We start from the raw sequence: 18,552 nt of genomic DNA on the forward strand, positions 1-18,552 counted from the left end.
TAACTTAGTTGATTGTAAAGTCCCACTGTGGAAACGTGGGATTTATTTTAAACTGCTATCTAATTGTTGTTTATGATGATTGTTTTATATGGATTTATTCTTTTCCTCAGGTAATTATAATTAATAAAACTGTTAACCTTCTTTAAAATATCTATTATGATTGTCATCTTCACAACTTTAGATTTTGAAGTGTTAGTCATGAAATATTTTTATTATTGTTAAGAGTAAAGCAAGTGTTTTATTTTGAAATTGTCAATTTAGTTCTGAGAGTTCCAGTTAGAGACATGAATTCGGTCTATATGAACATACAGAGCGTCCCCTATTATATAAGATTATCTCCAAACTTTAACACCAAAATAAACCCTTAATGCTCAAAAAACTTGTTTTTTTCCGTAAGAAAATTCTTATATAAGCCTTATGTTATTTTTCAAAATGATTCATCAGGGAGTAAGGAATAGAAGGGAGATACAACTGACGCGGTTCGCCCTACCATATGATTATACATCCTTTGCAGACGGTACTCCATTTGTATAAGACATATTCAGAATAGGTTATTGTATACGCGGTAATTGTACATCAGACAAATATTTCTTATACAAATGAAGTACCTTCTGCAAAGCATGTATAATTATATGGTAGGGCGAACCGCGTCAGTTATATCTCCCTTTTATTCCTTACTCCCTGGATTCATTCTAATGAAATTTTCTAATTAGTCCCGAAAATAGTAATTTAGACCCGTTCTCGGTCTAATATGATGTGGGACACCCTGTAAGTAAATCATCCACCTGTAAATCTTAAAAGCCAAAGATTGTTAGAATTCATAACCTGTCGTGTGGTCGTAATGGTCGTAAACATAGGTTGACTAAGAAGAAGTGAATGCTTTAACGCAATTTGCATCCCAAGGACCAAATCTAATAAATTGGCGAGGTTGCTGAACTGTCTATCACTGGCTTAAAACATGACTCACTGATTCAACCCCTCATGAATGTTTAAGTTTGAATCGGCGAATCAAGATTTAAACAGGCGGTTGGTAGTTTAGCAACCCAAGATTTGAACGGGCGGTTGGTAGTTCAGCGACCCAAGATTTGAACAAGCATTTGGTAGTTCAGCGACCCAAGATTTGAACAGTCAGCAACCCAAGATTTGAACGGGCGGTTGGTAGTTCAGCGACCCAAGACTTGAACAGAGGGTTGGTAGTTCAGCGACCCAAGATTTGAACAAGCATTTGGTAGTTCAGCGACCCAAGATTTGAACAGCCGGTTGGTAGTTCAGCAACCCAAGATTTGAACGGGCGGTTGTTAGTTCAGCGACCCAAGATTTGAACAAGCGGTTGGTAGTTCAGCGACCCAAGATTTGAAAGGGTGGTTGGTAGTTCAGCGACCCAAGATTTGAACAAGCGGTTGGTAGTTCAGCGACCCAAGATTTGAACGGGCAGCTGGTAGTTCAGCGACCCAAGATTTGAACGGGCAGTTGGTAGTTCAGCAGCCCAAGATTTAAACAGGCGTTGGTAGTTGGTTGTTCAGTGCTAGGTGCTAGGATATGGATCGAATTTACTTTATTTTAATTTTCTGTTTTAGAATTGGAGGTTTCAATGGAAAAGCTGTTGTTCCATATGGAGGGGAAAGTTCTCATAGATTTCAAGATAAAGGTAAATACTTCAATCACAATAGTTTACTAAACATTAACAAAACACTGGAATCATAAAGTACTTTTGGCTTCACTATGTGGTCATACTGCAGAAGAAGGCAGACCCTATTTTGAAAATTCCAAAACTAGAGGTATTTTGTGATTTTTAACTTTAGAATTTTTTATCTAAAATTACGATTATGAATAAATGCCGCAACTTATTTCATAGATCAAATTTCAATTTATTTTGCTAGTTCCTACTGATTGCTAGATTCTACCGAGTTTCCTAATTTGATGCAAATTAATCTTAAATGAAAAATACAAAACCTGATTTATTTGTGTCTGTTATTTCTCAATGCCTTTTTTTGTATTTATTTTTTAGGACATCTAGAAAATCTGAACCGACTTAGCTCTCAACTACTGAATCTGAACTCTTACACCATAGGTGATGCTGACGGATATAAATTTGCTCCAAGATATCATCAACATCAGGTCTTTCTTTACATAAAGTTCTGTGAGCTGGGATACCCATAATCCAAATAGCTTGATATTGATATCCAGAGTGAACACTTTAAATTTTACGCAAAATAACCTTGATAATTTTGCAAATTTGCAATTTCTCCATTCTCTCATTGGTAATACGCAAAATTCACTGGATTCTAACAGGCTGTTTATTTTCTACAGACGACACGCAATCAAAAAAAAAGGAATACAAATTAAATTATTATTTAACATAGAACAATACTTGATCTGGATATCCACAAGTCATGAATTTCAAGCTCTGGTAAATAAAACAAAACTTTGGAATACAAGTTATTGTAAATGTTGCTTAAAATGTGTATTGTCCAAAATTAATGAATAGTAAGATGAATAATAAGTTGAAACACTTCTATCGGAATTGATCCATGGCTCACAGGAAAATTGGTTTAGTTTAGATTTTAGGTTTTAGGTTTTACATAATAAAAAGAATGGAGAAGACTACAAGGATTTCACTGTTCTCACTTACATAAGCCCAGTTTCTAAGGTGCAGCTACCCCTGGTACAACCATGGAATTTACCTTGAACACGCATTACGATATATGTATGCGTATTAATCCTATTTAACCTTACGTCTGGTTTACTGACTGGTTACCTTGGAAGGGGGGGGGGGGTCAAATTCCCTATATTTTCTTATTGTGATACAAATCTATAACATTAGATACGTTTGTTCAGCCCTTAAGCTCTACTTAAATAATCTGCAAAAATGGCAAATTTGCAAAAATCCAAATATTTATTGCAAAATCTAGCAAAAAAAACTGCGCAAATTGCAACAAGAATTTAAATGTGTTCCAAGAAAAACTGAATGTGCAAATTCCATTTAAAGGCGTCTGTGCATAAATCTGTGCAAAATTTTTCTGCAAAAATTGTGTAATTTGCTTTATTTTGTTATATATAGGCTTTCCAAAGAGCTATAAAATGTTGAAATCCAATGACTGGAAGTAGGTCTAAATATAGATTTAGTCTGGTATAGGTAAAATAAGGCATTTAGGCAGTATGCCTGATGCCTGAGGACTCTAGCAATAGTTAGGGGGATGTTTTATTTAGAAAAGCCAAAAAATTGAGCTTCCTGACTTAAATACTTTTTGAGTTATCGCAATCAAATTGAGCCCCCACCCCCATCCCTCAAGGGCAAATGGGGTTAACAACAGCTGTAGGCGCAACTAAGAAACTGGACATCCAGATGAGAACCCGAAATTATTTATCACCTTGAACATTATGTTAAGAATTCTGAAGACTATCTTCGTCCAAGAAAGATTGATCGTCCCAAATACGAGCCTTATGTTGAGCCTGAAACTATTCCTGTATATTTCCCTGTATATGATGACGGTTACACCAATCCTGAACAACGCTCTGGGAAAGGTATTTTCAATTTAATTATTTTTGACTTATAAAGGAATTGACCTCGTGATATCTAGTGATCATTGATTCACTGAAAAATAATAAATTCTACTTTAAAAGGAACTTATATTTTTGTACACCACAGAGTAATCTCAAACCTACCCCAAAGTTTTCTGTTTGTACAATTGTTAATGGTTAGGGTTCACTCGAAATTATGTTGACATTCTCTTTGTATAAGGTTTTGAAGGAACTGAACTCTTGCCACACACTGAGTTTATAATCCCTCCTAGTTATGCATAATAATCAGAGGCGCATGGCACATGAGAGGGAGGGGGGCACGCCCCCCTGCAGAATGAGTAGAAAGAATGGCGAATATCATTATCACAGGAATTAGGAAACCAATAAAATTTTTGCAGAAATTATGCTATATTTATAAGTTTAAAAAATATTTTCAACTTTCTCAATTCTCAAGGCTAAAGGTTATTGTAAACATTTAATGTAAAAAAGTTCCGAACTGTATTGTAATTGTGTTGACTGTTGTTAGTTCATAGAGTTCAAACTGTACTTAAATGTACTTAAAATATACTGATCTAAGGTTTTGATTTTCAAATGTTTAAACCATTCAGGATGCAAAGCTATAGGGACAATAGGGAATTTGAGTTTGTAGCAAAAACTCATTTCTTTTAGTACATAGAAATTGTAATTATAAGCTTTGTGTAATTTACATTAAAATATAAAAGGGTAACTCATGTTGCGATTTCCCAGCAAGAAAATTACATTTAAATATTTTAGCGGCATCTGCAGAATATGAGGATACCCCCTTGGTGTCTCAATACCAGGAATTTATTATGAACTTCTTCGACCAGAAAACTCATAAAATCCTGAATGCACTTAGTACTCAAGGTAAGTTGAGCTAAATACTTATTTTTTATAAATTTATCTTTTTGGTCTCATATATTCTTTCCAGGTAAGGTTTCTGATGGTGATATGAGACAGGTTAGAATATATGGAGATACTGATGTTAAAAATGTGTCTCAATCCCTACTGGAGAATGACCAAGTGTCCTATGGTGTGCTTAGGTAAGACGAATATGAAAATATGTTGCAAGTTTAAAGTGATATTTTTTAGAGATGGCATTACCAGTTGAACGAAAATTCAGTTTTTCTGCAAATTTGATGTTCCTGACATGACTGTTTCAAGTAAAGGTTGTAAAAAGCATGTTTTATTAAGCTGTCATGCCATTGTTTCCGTTATTTTTATGGCAGTTGTGTTCATCATTCAAGTAAGTTTATGGCCGTTTTGCCTATTGTTCAAAATTAGTGTCTATGGCCATCATGCCCATTGTTCAAGTTTAATTATGGAGGGATTAAGATGTTTGCAGAACCGGTTTTGATGCCTGCACCAGCACCTGGAAATGTTTTTCCAGCAGCGAACTATTTCAGGATGGATTACTGGTTGAAAGAAAGCGTTTTTGTTTTTAAGGAATTTTGATGTTCCTGACATGATGTTTTCCAGAAAACTTTGTTAAAGCACATTTTATTTGGCCGTTTGGTTTGCAGGATGTGCAGCCTGTCCAGCCATGAAGTCTGCGCGGTTGTAGGAGCATCTCTCTCTGTGGGCAAATGAAAAAGTTGTCTGTCTTTACATGGTAGAATTGTTCTCGTTCAAACGCTGACAAGCTTAAGTTTCAGGTTGGAGTAAGACATGCTTGTACACTGAATTCTTCATTTTCCACAAAGTACCCCCAAATCTCAAACGAAATGAAAAAAGAAAATGTTCAATAGGAATGGAAGATAGGTGCTTCATCCTAGTATTGTAAAACCATCTCATTAGTATTATAAAATTCTGAAATTGTTCCTCTACAAAAAATCTATTCATAAAAATTAAAATGATTGAATTGACCAGATTTTATAACTAGTTAATTACATAAAAGTTTTTAAGCGTGTATGGTTTAATCTACATAGGTCAACTTCGTTTTAATTATATTTAGTTGCTAGTTGCTGAATTATTGATATTTCCACAAAATCTTAGGACTGCCATCAGTTTATTATTATCATAAAGGAAGAATTTTTTACCACAAACTTTTTTTTTTTAATCCCGTAATCCCAATGTTGTAACCTTTGATATTATTAAACTACGAGTTCTGTTAGATCAAATTGTTTAAATTTGAAATCTTGAAGGTTTCCACTATCCAAGTTTGGGATAATAACATTTGGGGTTGTGGTGAAAACTCTGTTCCTTTTACAGGCAAACTCCACATGGGCGACATCTTCTGCTTGTTACTTTGCTTGAGGGGTTTGATGTGGATTATTGGGAACCAAGGTCAGTAATGCACCCTTGCTTTAGTGTACATTAAGGTTTCTCATAGTCTTTGCCACAAATTAAAATGCAGATCTTAAAATTAGATTTTAAAATTTGAACTGTTAGATCAATAGAAATATCCTACCTCCGTAGAAACCTCTTAAAGCTTATATATATAAAAAGTCTCTTTTCTAGATGTGGTTCTTATGTTAAAATGTATCTGCCAGATTCTCTTAAACTACCAAACCAACCAACACCACCTGCAGATGCTTGTATTTTGCATGAGGTAAATAATATATTTAGGGTATTTGTCTTCAGAGGCGTAACTGGGGGTGCAATGGGGCAAACTTTAAGGTAAAATAATTTGTGGGTTTCCCTCCCCCCACAAGATTATTCTATAACAGATGTCCATCAAGTTTATCTAGAAAGGACTGGAACTTGTTCATAGTAATGATGTAATATTCTAGGTTTTGTAGTACATATTAAAAAGTTTGATTTTGTCTTATTTTTCGTCCATACATATTTTTATCATGTTTTAGGTCACTCTCAATGGAAGAGTGGTGAATAGAGCTGAAATACTGGATTACTATCATTCAAAAATTGTTTCAAGCATTGGTAAAATGGAGGAATTTTCCAGGTATGTTTAAATTTTAATGATAATCATACAATATTATTTGTGTCAAATTCTTCTCTTTGTCAAGCACTGCTTATGGTTGACCATCTTCATTTCTTTTCCCTGAATGATTGCACTGTTTTAAACCTTAACTGTGCAAATGTAGCATAACAACAGTGCCATGAAGTTGATGCAGAGTGCGATTTATCCAAGAATAACTAACAGATGTTTTATTGATTTTGTTAAATCATAATTTAATTTAACTGTTCATAAACCTTCCCTAGGGTCATGTAAGGTTCCACAAAAATTTGACTTCATCGCACGTAGTGATGAAAAGAAAGTTTAAAGGACCAGTGTCCAAATTTAATGAATTTAAGCTGCATCTCAAATCCCCCAAAAACAGGTTTCAATTGAGCTGCTGCTTAAATCTTGAAAAAATTAATAAAACTTTAAGTGGAACCAACTAAATTTGAGCCACAGCTTAAATTTAAACCACGCCACAAATTCTTTAAATTCGACCTCAGTTTTTATCTTCATAGAACAATATATGCTTTCTTCTCTGCAAACAATACCTTTATTAATTAGCAATTGTTAAAACTTTTTTCTTTTCCCAAGGTTTCACACTGGGGATCAGAATGCAGTTAATTCTCTAGTCAGATGGTGCTTGGATCAGGATTCATTTGATTCCATGCTGTCTCTTCTAGTTGTTATCAGGGTTAGTGAATTGTTGCAAAACCTGTTAATTTTTAAATGGTATACGAAATCTCAGTTTTTAAAAAAATAACTGTTTAAAAGAAAACTTCATGAATGTGTTTTTACTGACTTTTTGCCTTATTTTCTGCTAAAAATTGCATACAACTTGCAAATACAAAAAGGTAATTTTCATGTATTTTGATGTTGCTTTTTTTGTTGAATTATAAGCGTTTTTTAATGCTCAGCACTTAAAGTTTGTCTAAAATATCGTTATTAATATCGAGTTTGTTAACAAACTGTAGCTGTTAAAAAGAACCCATTCTCTTCAAGATAACTTCAACATAATGCTTATATTCAGGATTCCTGTAATAATAAGCTGTTTACTGAGGCTATGTTTACTATTATCCAAGCTAGAAATGATGTAGGCTTTGTACTTCCCAGCCTGTCCTCAATTGATCCTCTCGACTACTTGCCATTTCACAACCGTAAGATCATAAATTGATTTCATTAATATTGATGGAATACCAAAAAATTTTTTTTGTTGATTTAGGCTCCTCAGATGTTAGTGAGATATATGAGAATCACAGAGTTAAACGACAATCTCAGTCAGTGATAAGCTTTAGAGGAGCACAAAGGTATAACTTTTAATGACTGTAAGCCTCTTATCTGAAATCTGAAAGATAATTTTACGTTTAGAACTTACCCACCATCCGAACCTGAATCAAGAATTTGGTATTTCCGGGAAGATGTTCTGATAAATACTATGCATGCATCCTGGCACATTATCATGAGTGGTTCAAATAGCAGAATGTCTCTAGAAAGGTATTCATTTAAAAGTGTTGACAGCTTTTAACCCAATCCTGTGATTTTTTGTCTAATTGATTTTTTGATAGATATTAACATGTGACCATGTTAATACAATAATTTTTCAAGGGTTTTTAAAAAAAAGATAGTTTTAGATCTGTAGTTAAATTAATAATTGACCTGATTTTGACTTTCAGCAAAATACATGTTCAATCATCAAGTTTTAACACCACAAAAAGCAAATCGCAGGCAAATAAGTATATTGAAATTATTAAGGCGGGGAGAAATGTTTGCATATATGCATGGCCAAGTACTTCACAGATACAACTGTGAACGTCTTGCAAATGGTCTTGGCCTAACTGAAGAATTTGGTCCACGCCATTGGCCACAAGGAATCTGGCCAGGATATGACTCTCAACTAGGTTCTGTCATTAATGGTAATAACATTTTTCTAATGAAAATATTCTATTGGTGAGAGATGGCAATACTTGATTCACAACGGTACCCTTAAAAGCTTTGTCTGACCATGAAAAATAATTAGTATTCAAAATTACAAATCTTGGTGGTTACTATACAAAAGCTAGTAGCAATTTTCACTGCATGAAAATCAGGAATTATCAAAATTAAACAATTTCAAACAGAGAAACAATTTCCTTAGTAATGATCAGATAAAGATGACAAGTGATCCGTTGTGAATAGCCATCATTGCATGTAAGGGACTAATGGTAACTTGAAATTAAGCATACAGTCTATAGGGACAAACAAAATTTGGGGAAAAAAAAATTTTTACTTTTTTTCAGGCCAAAGATATCCAGGAAGACCTGCAGGGGCAACTATTACAGGTTTGTTTTGATTGGAAACATTTTATTAAAAAAAAAGAATTATGGTTAACTCTTACCATTTTAATAAATGACTCTTTTTAAGGATTTAATGGCTTGCGTCAAAACACTGAAAGACTGAATGCTGCAATTGATCGTCTTGACTTGGGAAGAAACAGGTTAGCATGATCATATTAACCTTGCTTAACTTTTATTTATATGATTTGATTTAGGCTTGGGTATGCTCAGGGTGTAGATTTTGGTATCAGTCCCCTTGGAGATGTAGTTGAAGCCTATGGTAGCAACAATCAGTATGGGGGTCCACACAATTCAGGTAAATTAAAAGATTTTGCAAAATATGTTTTTGTTAACTTGAACTAATTTAGGACATGTAAGAATTGCCACAGCCGGAAACTCAGGAACGTAAGTTAAAAATAATTTAGTATGTGTTTTTGGATGCCCGTGATAAGTAATTTGTTAGGTATTTCCCCAAAAGGCATTTTCCCAAAGGTGACTATCCAAGTGAGAATTTCCAAAGTGGCAACTTCCCAAATGTTTGATATCCCAAGCGGCAACCTCCCAAATGTTGTTAGGCCCTTGAAAGCACCTCAGGATGCAATGGGGCCGAAACCTTTCGGCTAAATTGGGCAAAGGGGCTGAGCGCTCTGACTAGATCCGGCTAGGTAGCTGAGCGCTGGGACTAGATCTGGCTAAGTAGCTGAGCGCTGTGACTAGATCTGTCTAGGTAGCTGAGCGCTGCGGCAAGGACAAACTTAAGAAGTTGCGGCTTGGGAAATTGCACTTTTGGGATGTTGCCACTTATAAAATACCCTTGGGATGTCTTTGGTAAAGTACCTAACATCATTTGTTTTAGTGGTGTAATGGGATTTCCCCAGACTTCTATGAGAGATCCTATTTTCTACAGATGGCATACCTTCATTGAGAATTTCTTTCTTAGATACAAGGTTAAGCCAATGATTATAATAAGTTGGAAGACAATTCGATTTAAGAACAAATTTTTCAGGAGCGGCTTGGTCCTTATCCTTCAGCAGATCTTGATTTTCCAGAGGTTCAAGTTGACAACTTTTGGGTTACTTCTCAAGTAAGGTTTTGTTTATTGGGAAAACTTTTAATATATGTATATCTGCTCAGCTTCAAGTGCTGCTGTGTAAAGTTTCGTTGACTTAAAACTTAAAACAAAGGGGTCTGAATCTGTAATTTAAATCCCTATCTAAAGGAAATAAGTTTTTGCAACAAGCTCTAACTTTTTAATCCTTGTATATTTGCAACCAAACTCTGAATTCTGTAATACTAAAAAATGTAAGTTTGTATTAAAGAATTTGAGCCGCGGCTCAAATATGGTTGGTTTCACTAAATATTGTATTCATTGTTCAAGATTTAAGCCGGCGCTTAATTGAAACCAGTTTTTGGCGTATTTAAGACGTGGCTCAAATTCATTAGATTCGGACAGGGGTTAAAAATATTTAGCACCATTAGGTTGAAAAGATTTAGAAATTTGAAAATTTGAAATGGCAATTTTAATTTTCAATCAGTTAATTTCATAGTGCAGGACTTTTGAAACTTAAAATTTATTTAGGTTTAAAATTTTAAACATGAATTTAGATTTTATACATCACTACAAAATTAGGATTGAGCTGCATGCATTATATTAAATATTTTTTGAATAGGAAAGTTTTCAGTGTTCATTACCAACATTTATTTAGGGTCAGAATAATGTGATCAGAACATTTTATGATGTTGGAACTGTTAGTCTAGATGGTAATCTTCTTAGGTAAATAGATAATCTGTTGGTATTTCAGTTTGAATTAAAGCACTATATGGCAACAGTTGCACAATTAAAAATGTTAATCAAAGACTTGATCCAAAAGATAAAGCTGATTTAAGTGAAGAAATAAAGATTTGGCATCTGACAGTGACAATGCTTTCAGCATCTTTAGATATATCTAGAAGAAATTCTGAAACTGTTAGGTCACTTCTTCAATGCAAATAAATTTGAGATTATTGTGTGTAATAATAAAAGAGTTAAAATATTTTCTTGTTTAGGTCATTAGGAGTTGGAAACATACAGTATGAAAGATTAAATAATCAAGGATATACCTTCAATATGCAGTAAGTTTAATGCACTTCATGTGTTCAATATTATTTATATGATGGTATTCCAGGGACCGAAATTTATGAATTTGAGATTCGTTGCTGAAGTAATAACTGTTGTGCTGGTTAAAATTTAAACCCCCCCCCGGNTAAAAGATGAATGTGGTTCAAATTTGAAGCGGCTGTAGACAGTTCAAATTAATTAAATTTGGTCCCAGTGAGTATAGATCTTTGTAGGTTATTTTGTGGTTTTTAGGATAAACTCAAGCGTTGCTACACCTGCAATAGGAAGAATATTCCTGGTTCCCAGTCAATTCAGAAATAATGGTAATATTCCTAAAGGAATTAAGCCCCTGCCACAAACTCTGATTTTCTGATCCCTATATCAATGCTAACCAATGTTGTAGACCTTATATTTTTCAAACTATGAAGTCTGATACTTTAGGTTGTCAAGTTTGAAATATGAAAGGTTTACATCATTAGGTTGCACAGATATAGGGAGTCAAAAATTTGAGTTTGTGGCAAAGACTTAATTCCTTTTGTTAAATATGCATATTTCACTAAATTTGTTTTAAATGTTGCCTTTTAATAATATTTATTTTTTTCAGCTCAAAGTGTGTTTATACAGATGGATCTATTCTATATCAATTTGAGACAAGGACAAAACACTTTAACCAGGTTAAAAATGTTGGAATTTGAAATAAATTTTTTTTAGATTATATTTATTTGCCCTAAGTTTAGTCTTCTAGATCACCTAATGAAAGTCCTCTGCACTCAACAGCACCACCCGTTCTTAGGGATTTACAGAATGGTCTACTCAGGGTAATTTTTTTTTCTAAATCAATTTTTAAAATTATTATATACTTGTAGCTAAAGTGCTCCGTATAGCCCGTGGAATTCTAAAACACTTGAAAAATTTTGAATTTGAAAAATAAATCTGAATTTTTTCCAGGGGTTCTTATGGGTTCCCAGTGAGTATTTTTACCAATTTGGTCCAGCCGTTGGGCCAGTACAGGGAATAAATATATTTGAACAAAGAGTTTAAGTTAAAGTCAAATCCACAACTTTGGCCAAAAATGCTGCGACTTTTTTCCATGCTTATAACTTTAAATTACTCAATTATGTGAAAAATCTTGCTTATTCTTAACCCTATAAAGAGTGGGGGGGGGTCTGAATCTATGTATAGCCTAGGTGAGGGTTTGGGCCCCCCCCCCCCTAGAAAAAGGCCTTAGAGAATAAGACTAGAGCTAAAATGCAAGTTCATAACCCACTTTGTCCTGGCCAGCTCATAGAAAAAAAATTAGACGGATAACTTTAATAGTTTGGGTGCTAGGGAGGATGGAAAAAATGCCTTAAAAAGGGTCAAAAAAATAAAAATAAAGTTTTTGTTATATACAAATATCAAAGTGCAACACATGTTTTTGCATGTATTTTTTCAAGGGCTTTTCAAAGTTATAGATTTTAGATCTGTAGCATTATTCACATACAAGTTATGGGCTATTTTATATTTTTTCACAGACCGGACATTTTTCCACCCTGTACCCTACCCTATATATAAAAAAAAATATTTTTTCAGCAAAAAATCCTTTACATTTCTATTCATTAAAAGACACAAATTTCACGGTGATTGTGTCAAAAATTAGAGTGCTAGAACAAAAATAACTACTGGGTTAAATTTTGAAAATAGTGTATTTTTTGACTTGTAATATTTCCAGGGAATGAGTGAAACTACTTTCAACTATGCTCACTGTGGATGGCCAATTGTAAGTTCCATATTTTTTTATGTTTGGTTGATGATACATTCAGACTTTTATTTTTTCAGGAAAACGCAATACCCCGAGGAACAACCCAGGGAATGCAGTTTGACATGGTTTTGTTTATCTCAAAGGTTAATGAAAGGGATAGGTAAGTGAAAGCTCAACTTTTTAAAAATAATTTCTTACAATTAATTCTTTATTCATTTTGTGATGGGCAAAATTTAGGGTCGTTTTAATAAGTTTAATTGGTTTAATTTTTGGATCTTGATTTAATGGAATGAACAAATTAAGGTTTTTATGGTCTGGTAATGCTATTTAAGTTAACTGAAGATTTACTTTTTTAAAGCCATTTTTGAACTAAAATTTTTGAAAAGTTTTACAAATTTCAAAATTGTTTTTCTTAACACTTTCTTTTCTTACACTAAATATTTAACCCTGAGAGAAGATATTTGTGCATGTGAATTAAATTATTTAATCAACTCTCAAAATAAAGCAGTGTTTATTCTAATTATTTGATTGCAGAAATAGTGAATTCCATGTTTTAGTCAGAATGTGAATGATTGGTTGACAAGAGGAATGAATTCTTGGGCCTGGTGTGGGGTTAGACAGGGAGGTTTACCACCAGATTCTAAACCTATGGGTTATCCTCTAGACAGGTAGAATTTATTGATTTATTGATTATTATTAGATTCTGACAGAGGGTTGAGGGGTTTTAGTATCCGGTCATATTTTAAATATTACAGAAAGCTTAAATTATTACAGTAAGATGGATCAATTTATTGGTTAGTCGTTGATTTTTAGTGGAAGGATCTTTACATTGGTTAGTTATTGATTAATATTGCGACGATGTATTTATCCATTGGTTTATCAATGATTATTTGTAGTATCTATTCATTGGTTTATCATTGATTATTGGTAGTATCTGTTCATTGGTTTATCATTGATTATTGGTAGTATCTATCCATTGGTATCTATCCATTGGTTTGTCATTGATTATTGGTAGTATCTATTAATTGGTTTATCATTGATTATTGGTAGTATCTATTCATTGGTTTGTCATTGATTATTGGTAGTATCTATTCATTTGTTTATCATTGATTATTGGTGGTTTATCATTGATTATTGGTAGTATCTATTCATTGGTTTGTCATTGATTATTGGTAATATCTATTCATTGGTTTGTCATTGATTATTGGTAATATCTATTCATTGGTTTATCATTGATTATTGGTAGTATCTATTCATTGGTTTATCATTGATTATTGGTAGTATCTGTTCATTGGTTTATCATTGATTATTGGTAGTATCTATTAATTGGTTAGTCATTGAATAATATGCTTGGATCTATTCATGGTATGGTTAGTCATTATTATAATTGATAGGATCTATTCAAGGGTTTGTCATTGATTTATACTGGTAATATTTGGTCATTGAATTATATTTCTGTATCTATTGCTTAATTAGATTAAATTATTTGATTTGTTATCCATGATGTCATTTGCTTAGTTTCTTGTTTGATTAATATTCCTTCAATTAATTTGTCTCATGCTATTGATCTGCTTTACATTCATTGGTTGATCAATTGTTTTGATTTGCACTAAATGAATTTCCAAAAGGATTGATTGTTATCCTGTGATTTTATCGTAATTTTTTTCCCTTATCCTTCCATCGAATAATTTGTTTCCCGATAGTTTATTTGTAATTTATAGATTTATTTTTTTTATTTGTTTTAAATTCAATCAAACTAATTGTTTTGCTAATGGATATAGTGCACAATCTTTCTTTTGTCGATTTTTCACTTTCCAATCTGGTCTGATTTTTCACTATCCAATCTGGTCTGATTTTTTTCTATCCAATCTGGTCTGATTTTTTACTATCCAATCTGGTCTGATTTTTCTCTATCAGATTCGGTCTGATTTTTCATACATTTGTTTCAAAACATCTTTCTCATTTCAGGAATTGGGACTTAGATGTTCTTATGAGAAGATCAAATGCAAGATTGACTCCGATAAGTATAGTTCATGAAGGGAACTAATAGCCTGCTTAAACCACGCAGTTATGAAAATTAATGTGATTTTATTCCTATTATTGTATGAATTCCATCGTATGTGTATTTATTTATTTGATCTATTGTAATTTGGAATTTAAATAAATTCTTTTAATAATTATTCTTAACAATGAAATAATTATTCTTTACAATAATGGCATTTTATGATTATTCTTGAACACCAGTTAGAAATGATAATTTTAGACACACGTTAATAAAGATAGTTTTAGACACCTGTAAGAAAAGATTATTTAGACACCGGTCAGAAAAAAAGATAGTTTTAGACACCCGTCAGGAAAGATAATTTAGACACCTGTCAGAAAAAGATAGTTTTAGACACCCGTCAGAAAATATAATTTAGACACCTGTCAGAAAAAAAAATATAGTTTTAGACACCCGTCAGGAAAGATAATTTAGACACCTGTCAGAAAAAGATAATTTTAGACACCCGTTAGAAAAGATAATTTAGACACCTATCAGAAAAAAAAGAGTTTTAGACAACCGTCAGGAAAGATAATTTAGACACCTGTCAGAAAAAAGATAATTTTAAACACCTGTCAGAAAAGATAATTTAGACACCCGTCAGGAAAGATAATTTAGACACCTGTCAGAAAAAAAGATAGTTTTAGACACCCGTCAGGAAAGATAATTTAGACACCTGTCAGAAAAAGATAATTTTAGACACCTTTCAGAAAAGAAAAAGTTAGACATCAGCAAGATAATTTTTAACAGGAATCTGGGGAAAAAAGATAGTTTTAGACACCCGTAAGAAAAGTTATTTTTTTTAAATGCAAGTGTTTTGTGTGAAAGATTAATAAGGGATAATTTTAGCATATCTTAGATGATTTTTCTGGAGAATCTCTGTCAATTTAGATTAAAAATCATCACTTACAAAGACTGTGTAATTTTTACTTTATATGAAAAAAGGACCATCTAGTTTTACATTTTGAGCTTTTATCATAAATACCATATGGTACAGGGTGTCCCAAAAAACATGGGATTTCAGTGACGAATTCGATATCGTCTTTTCAAATAATTCTTTGATTTAGTATAGGGATACCTACTGAGAAAGCTGTAATCTGTAAGAGTTTCGTCTGCTATGTTTACATTTTGTTTGTTCATTGCTATGTTTACATTTTGTTTGTTCATGTTTTGACTGCAACCGGTTGTACTTAGTAAAACAAGAAAATTACAGTATACAAACAGAGTAAACTTGTCCGTATTCACTGTTCATCTTGCGGAGACATTATAGACACATCTTTGCAGTCTTTTACCCTTTTCTTTAAATAAACTCTAGCAGACATAATAATATTATGGCTTTGGAAATTAGGTATTACAATGCTAATTCAGAACAAAGACGATATCGAATTCGTCACTGAATTCCCATGTTTTTTGGGACACCCTGTACTTTCAACCTTTGAATTTAACAAGTTCTTTTAAAATTACAGATGTACAGTTTTTTTATTTAAACATTTAAGTTTTGGCTTTCTGCTTTCAGCCTAATCTGTACACTATATATGATCTAAGCATAGTATAGTAAAGAATTGATACAATGTTGAAAACACATTCCACCCTTTGAGATCATATTTCAGCCTAGATTCTTCTAGTTTAGTTTACTCGTCCAACAACTGTGATTCTCTCAGTTCATTAGAATACTAATAGAAGTTTTTTAATTTTAAGTTTAAAAATAGAAATCTACTGTTTTAATGTGAAAAAACTACCTGTAATTCTTTAAATAAAGGATATATGGTTGTATTGCTCTCAGTATTCTTTTTAAATAATCTAGCTACGAAGAACCATAGATAAAAGAATACAGACTGAATAAATTTTGTTGAGTCGTCTCTAAAAGTTTCATCATTTGTGGAAAACATTGCATACATTTTGTACCAACATGCGAGTTAGAAAGTAATTTTCATTTATAGATATTAGATAACTACGTAACAAAGTTTAATCTTTTGATGAACTTCTCTGAATATCTAAACCTCTCGAAAAAGATGATGTCATAAATTTGCAAATGCAGATTGAAACTGAAGTGTAGAGAGTGCAAAAATCTTGAGACAAATATTGAAGACTATTTTCCCAAAACAAGAAACGACATAATCGCCTGAAACTTATAAGAGCCACAAAAAAGTGATAAATTTCTGTGAGTTTATAGAATCTAACAATTTGCATAGTAAACTAGGTATAGTCTTGGGATTTCCAAAATGTAGTCTGCCATATTGGACTTTTAAAATTGATTGAGATATTAAAATAAAATTAAATAGGACATTTAGAACACAGGACTTAATTTATTTAAAAATCTCGTAAAACATGTAAAATTCAAAAGAAAGAAATTTTTCAAGTCTACTGACCACTTCAAACTTAAGTAAATTTCAATTGAGATTGAAATCCTCATGGTAGTCTGAAAAATGAAAACTAGAGAGTAGAGAAGCAATGATGCCACTATCTATTTTACAATGAAACACGATCCCATATAAAAATACTTACGTCCAAAGGTCCAGTGTAGGGTTCGATCGCATTTCGAAAACTTTTCCGCGAAATTTCGCGAAAATAAATGAAGCGAAATAAAAGTTCGCAAAATGCGAAATGCGAAAATATTTTCGCGAAATGCAAAATTTTTTTTTTAAAACCATGAGTTTATAGCTGCAACAATTTATTGCTCAAAAGAACTTGTGGAGTTCTCTGCTCTGATAGCTCAATATTTGAAGTTTTATTATGTCATATAAATAATTTCTCCTCTTTTACTTTAATAAATGTCTGATCTATAAATTGTCTGATGTGTCCTAGTCGTTCTTAAATCTATATATATATATATTTTGTGATAATCCATCAATAAATCCCTCGAAATTCCTTTAAAATGAGTCTTTTATTCTCACAATTTAGTCTTTTTTGATGAATTTTCGTAACTTTTTCGATTAAATTTTGCATTTCTTTTTAAAAATTCTGTATTTTTCGCAAAATTTTCGTTTTTTTAATAATTTTCATTTTTTTGCGAAGTTTTAGCGAAACGATTTTTCCTTTTCGCTGGAAACCCTAGTCCAGTGTGACGGATTCTTTTCAATGAGATGGATTTTTGAAAAAAAAACTTCCAAAAAATGGAATATCTAAGTTTTACGTTGGGAAATGAGATGATATTATATTTCGTTTATTTTGCCTGAAGCAACCATAAAATATCAGATTTATGAATTATGAAATTTAGTTTGCATATTTGAAAAAAAAATTGGAAAATAAATTCAATTTGCAATAAAATTGTCAATGAAATACTTTAAATTCTTTTTGATTTAATTTTATAACGCCATCTAAATAATGTCTAAATTTATAGTGTTTAAAAACGTATTTCAAAGAATTGGATTAAAATCTACTGAATTTTTAAAACGACAATACATTATGATCTATAAAGAGTCTGTCATTATATAAATATGGATGTTGATGCAGGCGTATCAGCCCCCCCCCCTCCCACCTCGTCCCCTTTCCCCCCTTTTCTACGATTTTACAAAAAAGCATTCCCCCGAATGAGTAATAGCTACTGTTTTGTTTATTACTGTAATACGACCCCCCCCCCCCCCCCCGCAAATATGAAATCTAAGAGTATCATTGTTCTAAAATTACTAGGAGTATGGATAAATATATCAAACCACATATAAGATAAACTTACTCTAAATTACGCTAACAAATAGATTTCCTAAAATCTATTAAAAAAATATTAAGCAAAATTCGATCCTGCAGTGATTAATATTTTTGGTTTTGTTCATCTCTTGATATAAAAGTGTTTACATACGCGACCTTCTTTTCTGCAGAAAACTGTTGGAATAGTTCAAGAAAAATCATCAAAGTAAAAATTACAGAATTCTCTTATTTTTGCACTACTAGTACTCTGGTAATGCGCGGCCTAAATATCATACT

At 32.4% G+C, this 18,552-nt stretch overlaps 1 protein-coding gene across 1 annotated transcript; it reads left to right on the forward strand.

Annotated features, from left to right (window-relative positions):
• LOC111713766 (hemocyanin F chain) lies at positions 1-14,777 on the forward strand. The gene is made up of 29 exons (XM_023488713.1): positions 1-110; positions 1,578-1,648; positions 2,009-2,118; positions 3,390-3,525; positions 4,297-4,407; positions 4,472-4,583; positions 5,752-5,826; positions 6,001-6,091; positions 6,345-6,442; positions 7,034-7,133; positions 7,470-7,596; positions 7,662-7,746; positions 7,808-7,933; positions 8,192-8,352; positions 8,716-8,757; positions 8,840-8,912; positions 8,967-9,067; positions 9,120-9,156; positions 9,608-9,698; positions 9,758-9,835; positions 10,458-10,525; positions 10,798-10,863; positions 11,102-11,172; positions 11,454-11,523; positions 11,595-11,667; positions 12,561-12,608; positions 12,668-12,750; positions 13,148-13,258; positions 14,559-14,777. The coding sequence occupies exons 1-29, from the start codon at positions 73-75 to the stop codon at positions 14,635-14,637; spliced, it is 2,532 nt and encodes an 843-aa protein (XP_023344481.1). The 5' UTR covers positions 1-72; the 3' UTR covers positions 14,638-14,777.
• The last annotated feature ends 3,775 nt before the right edge of the window (positions 14,778-18,552 follow it).

This window comes from Eurytemora carolleeae, unplaced genomic scaffold (genome assembly GCF_000591075.1).
Source record: "Eurytemora carolleeae unplaced genomic scaffold, Eaff_2.0 scaffold1307, whole genome shotgun sequence".
Taxonomy (NCBI): domain Eukaryota; kingdom Metazoa; phylum Arthropoda; class Copepoda; order Calanoida; family Temoridae; genus Eurytemora; species Eurytemora carolleeae.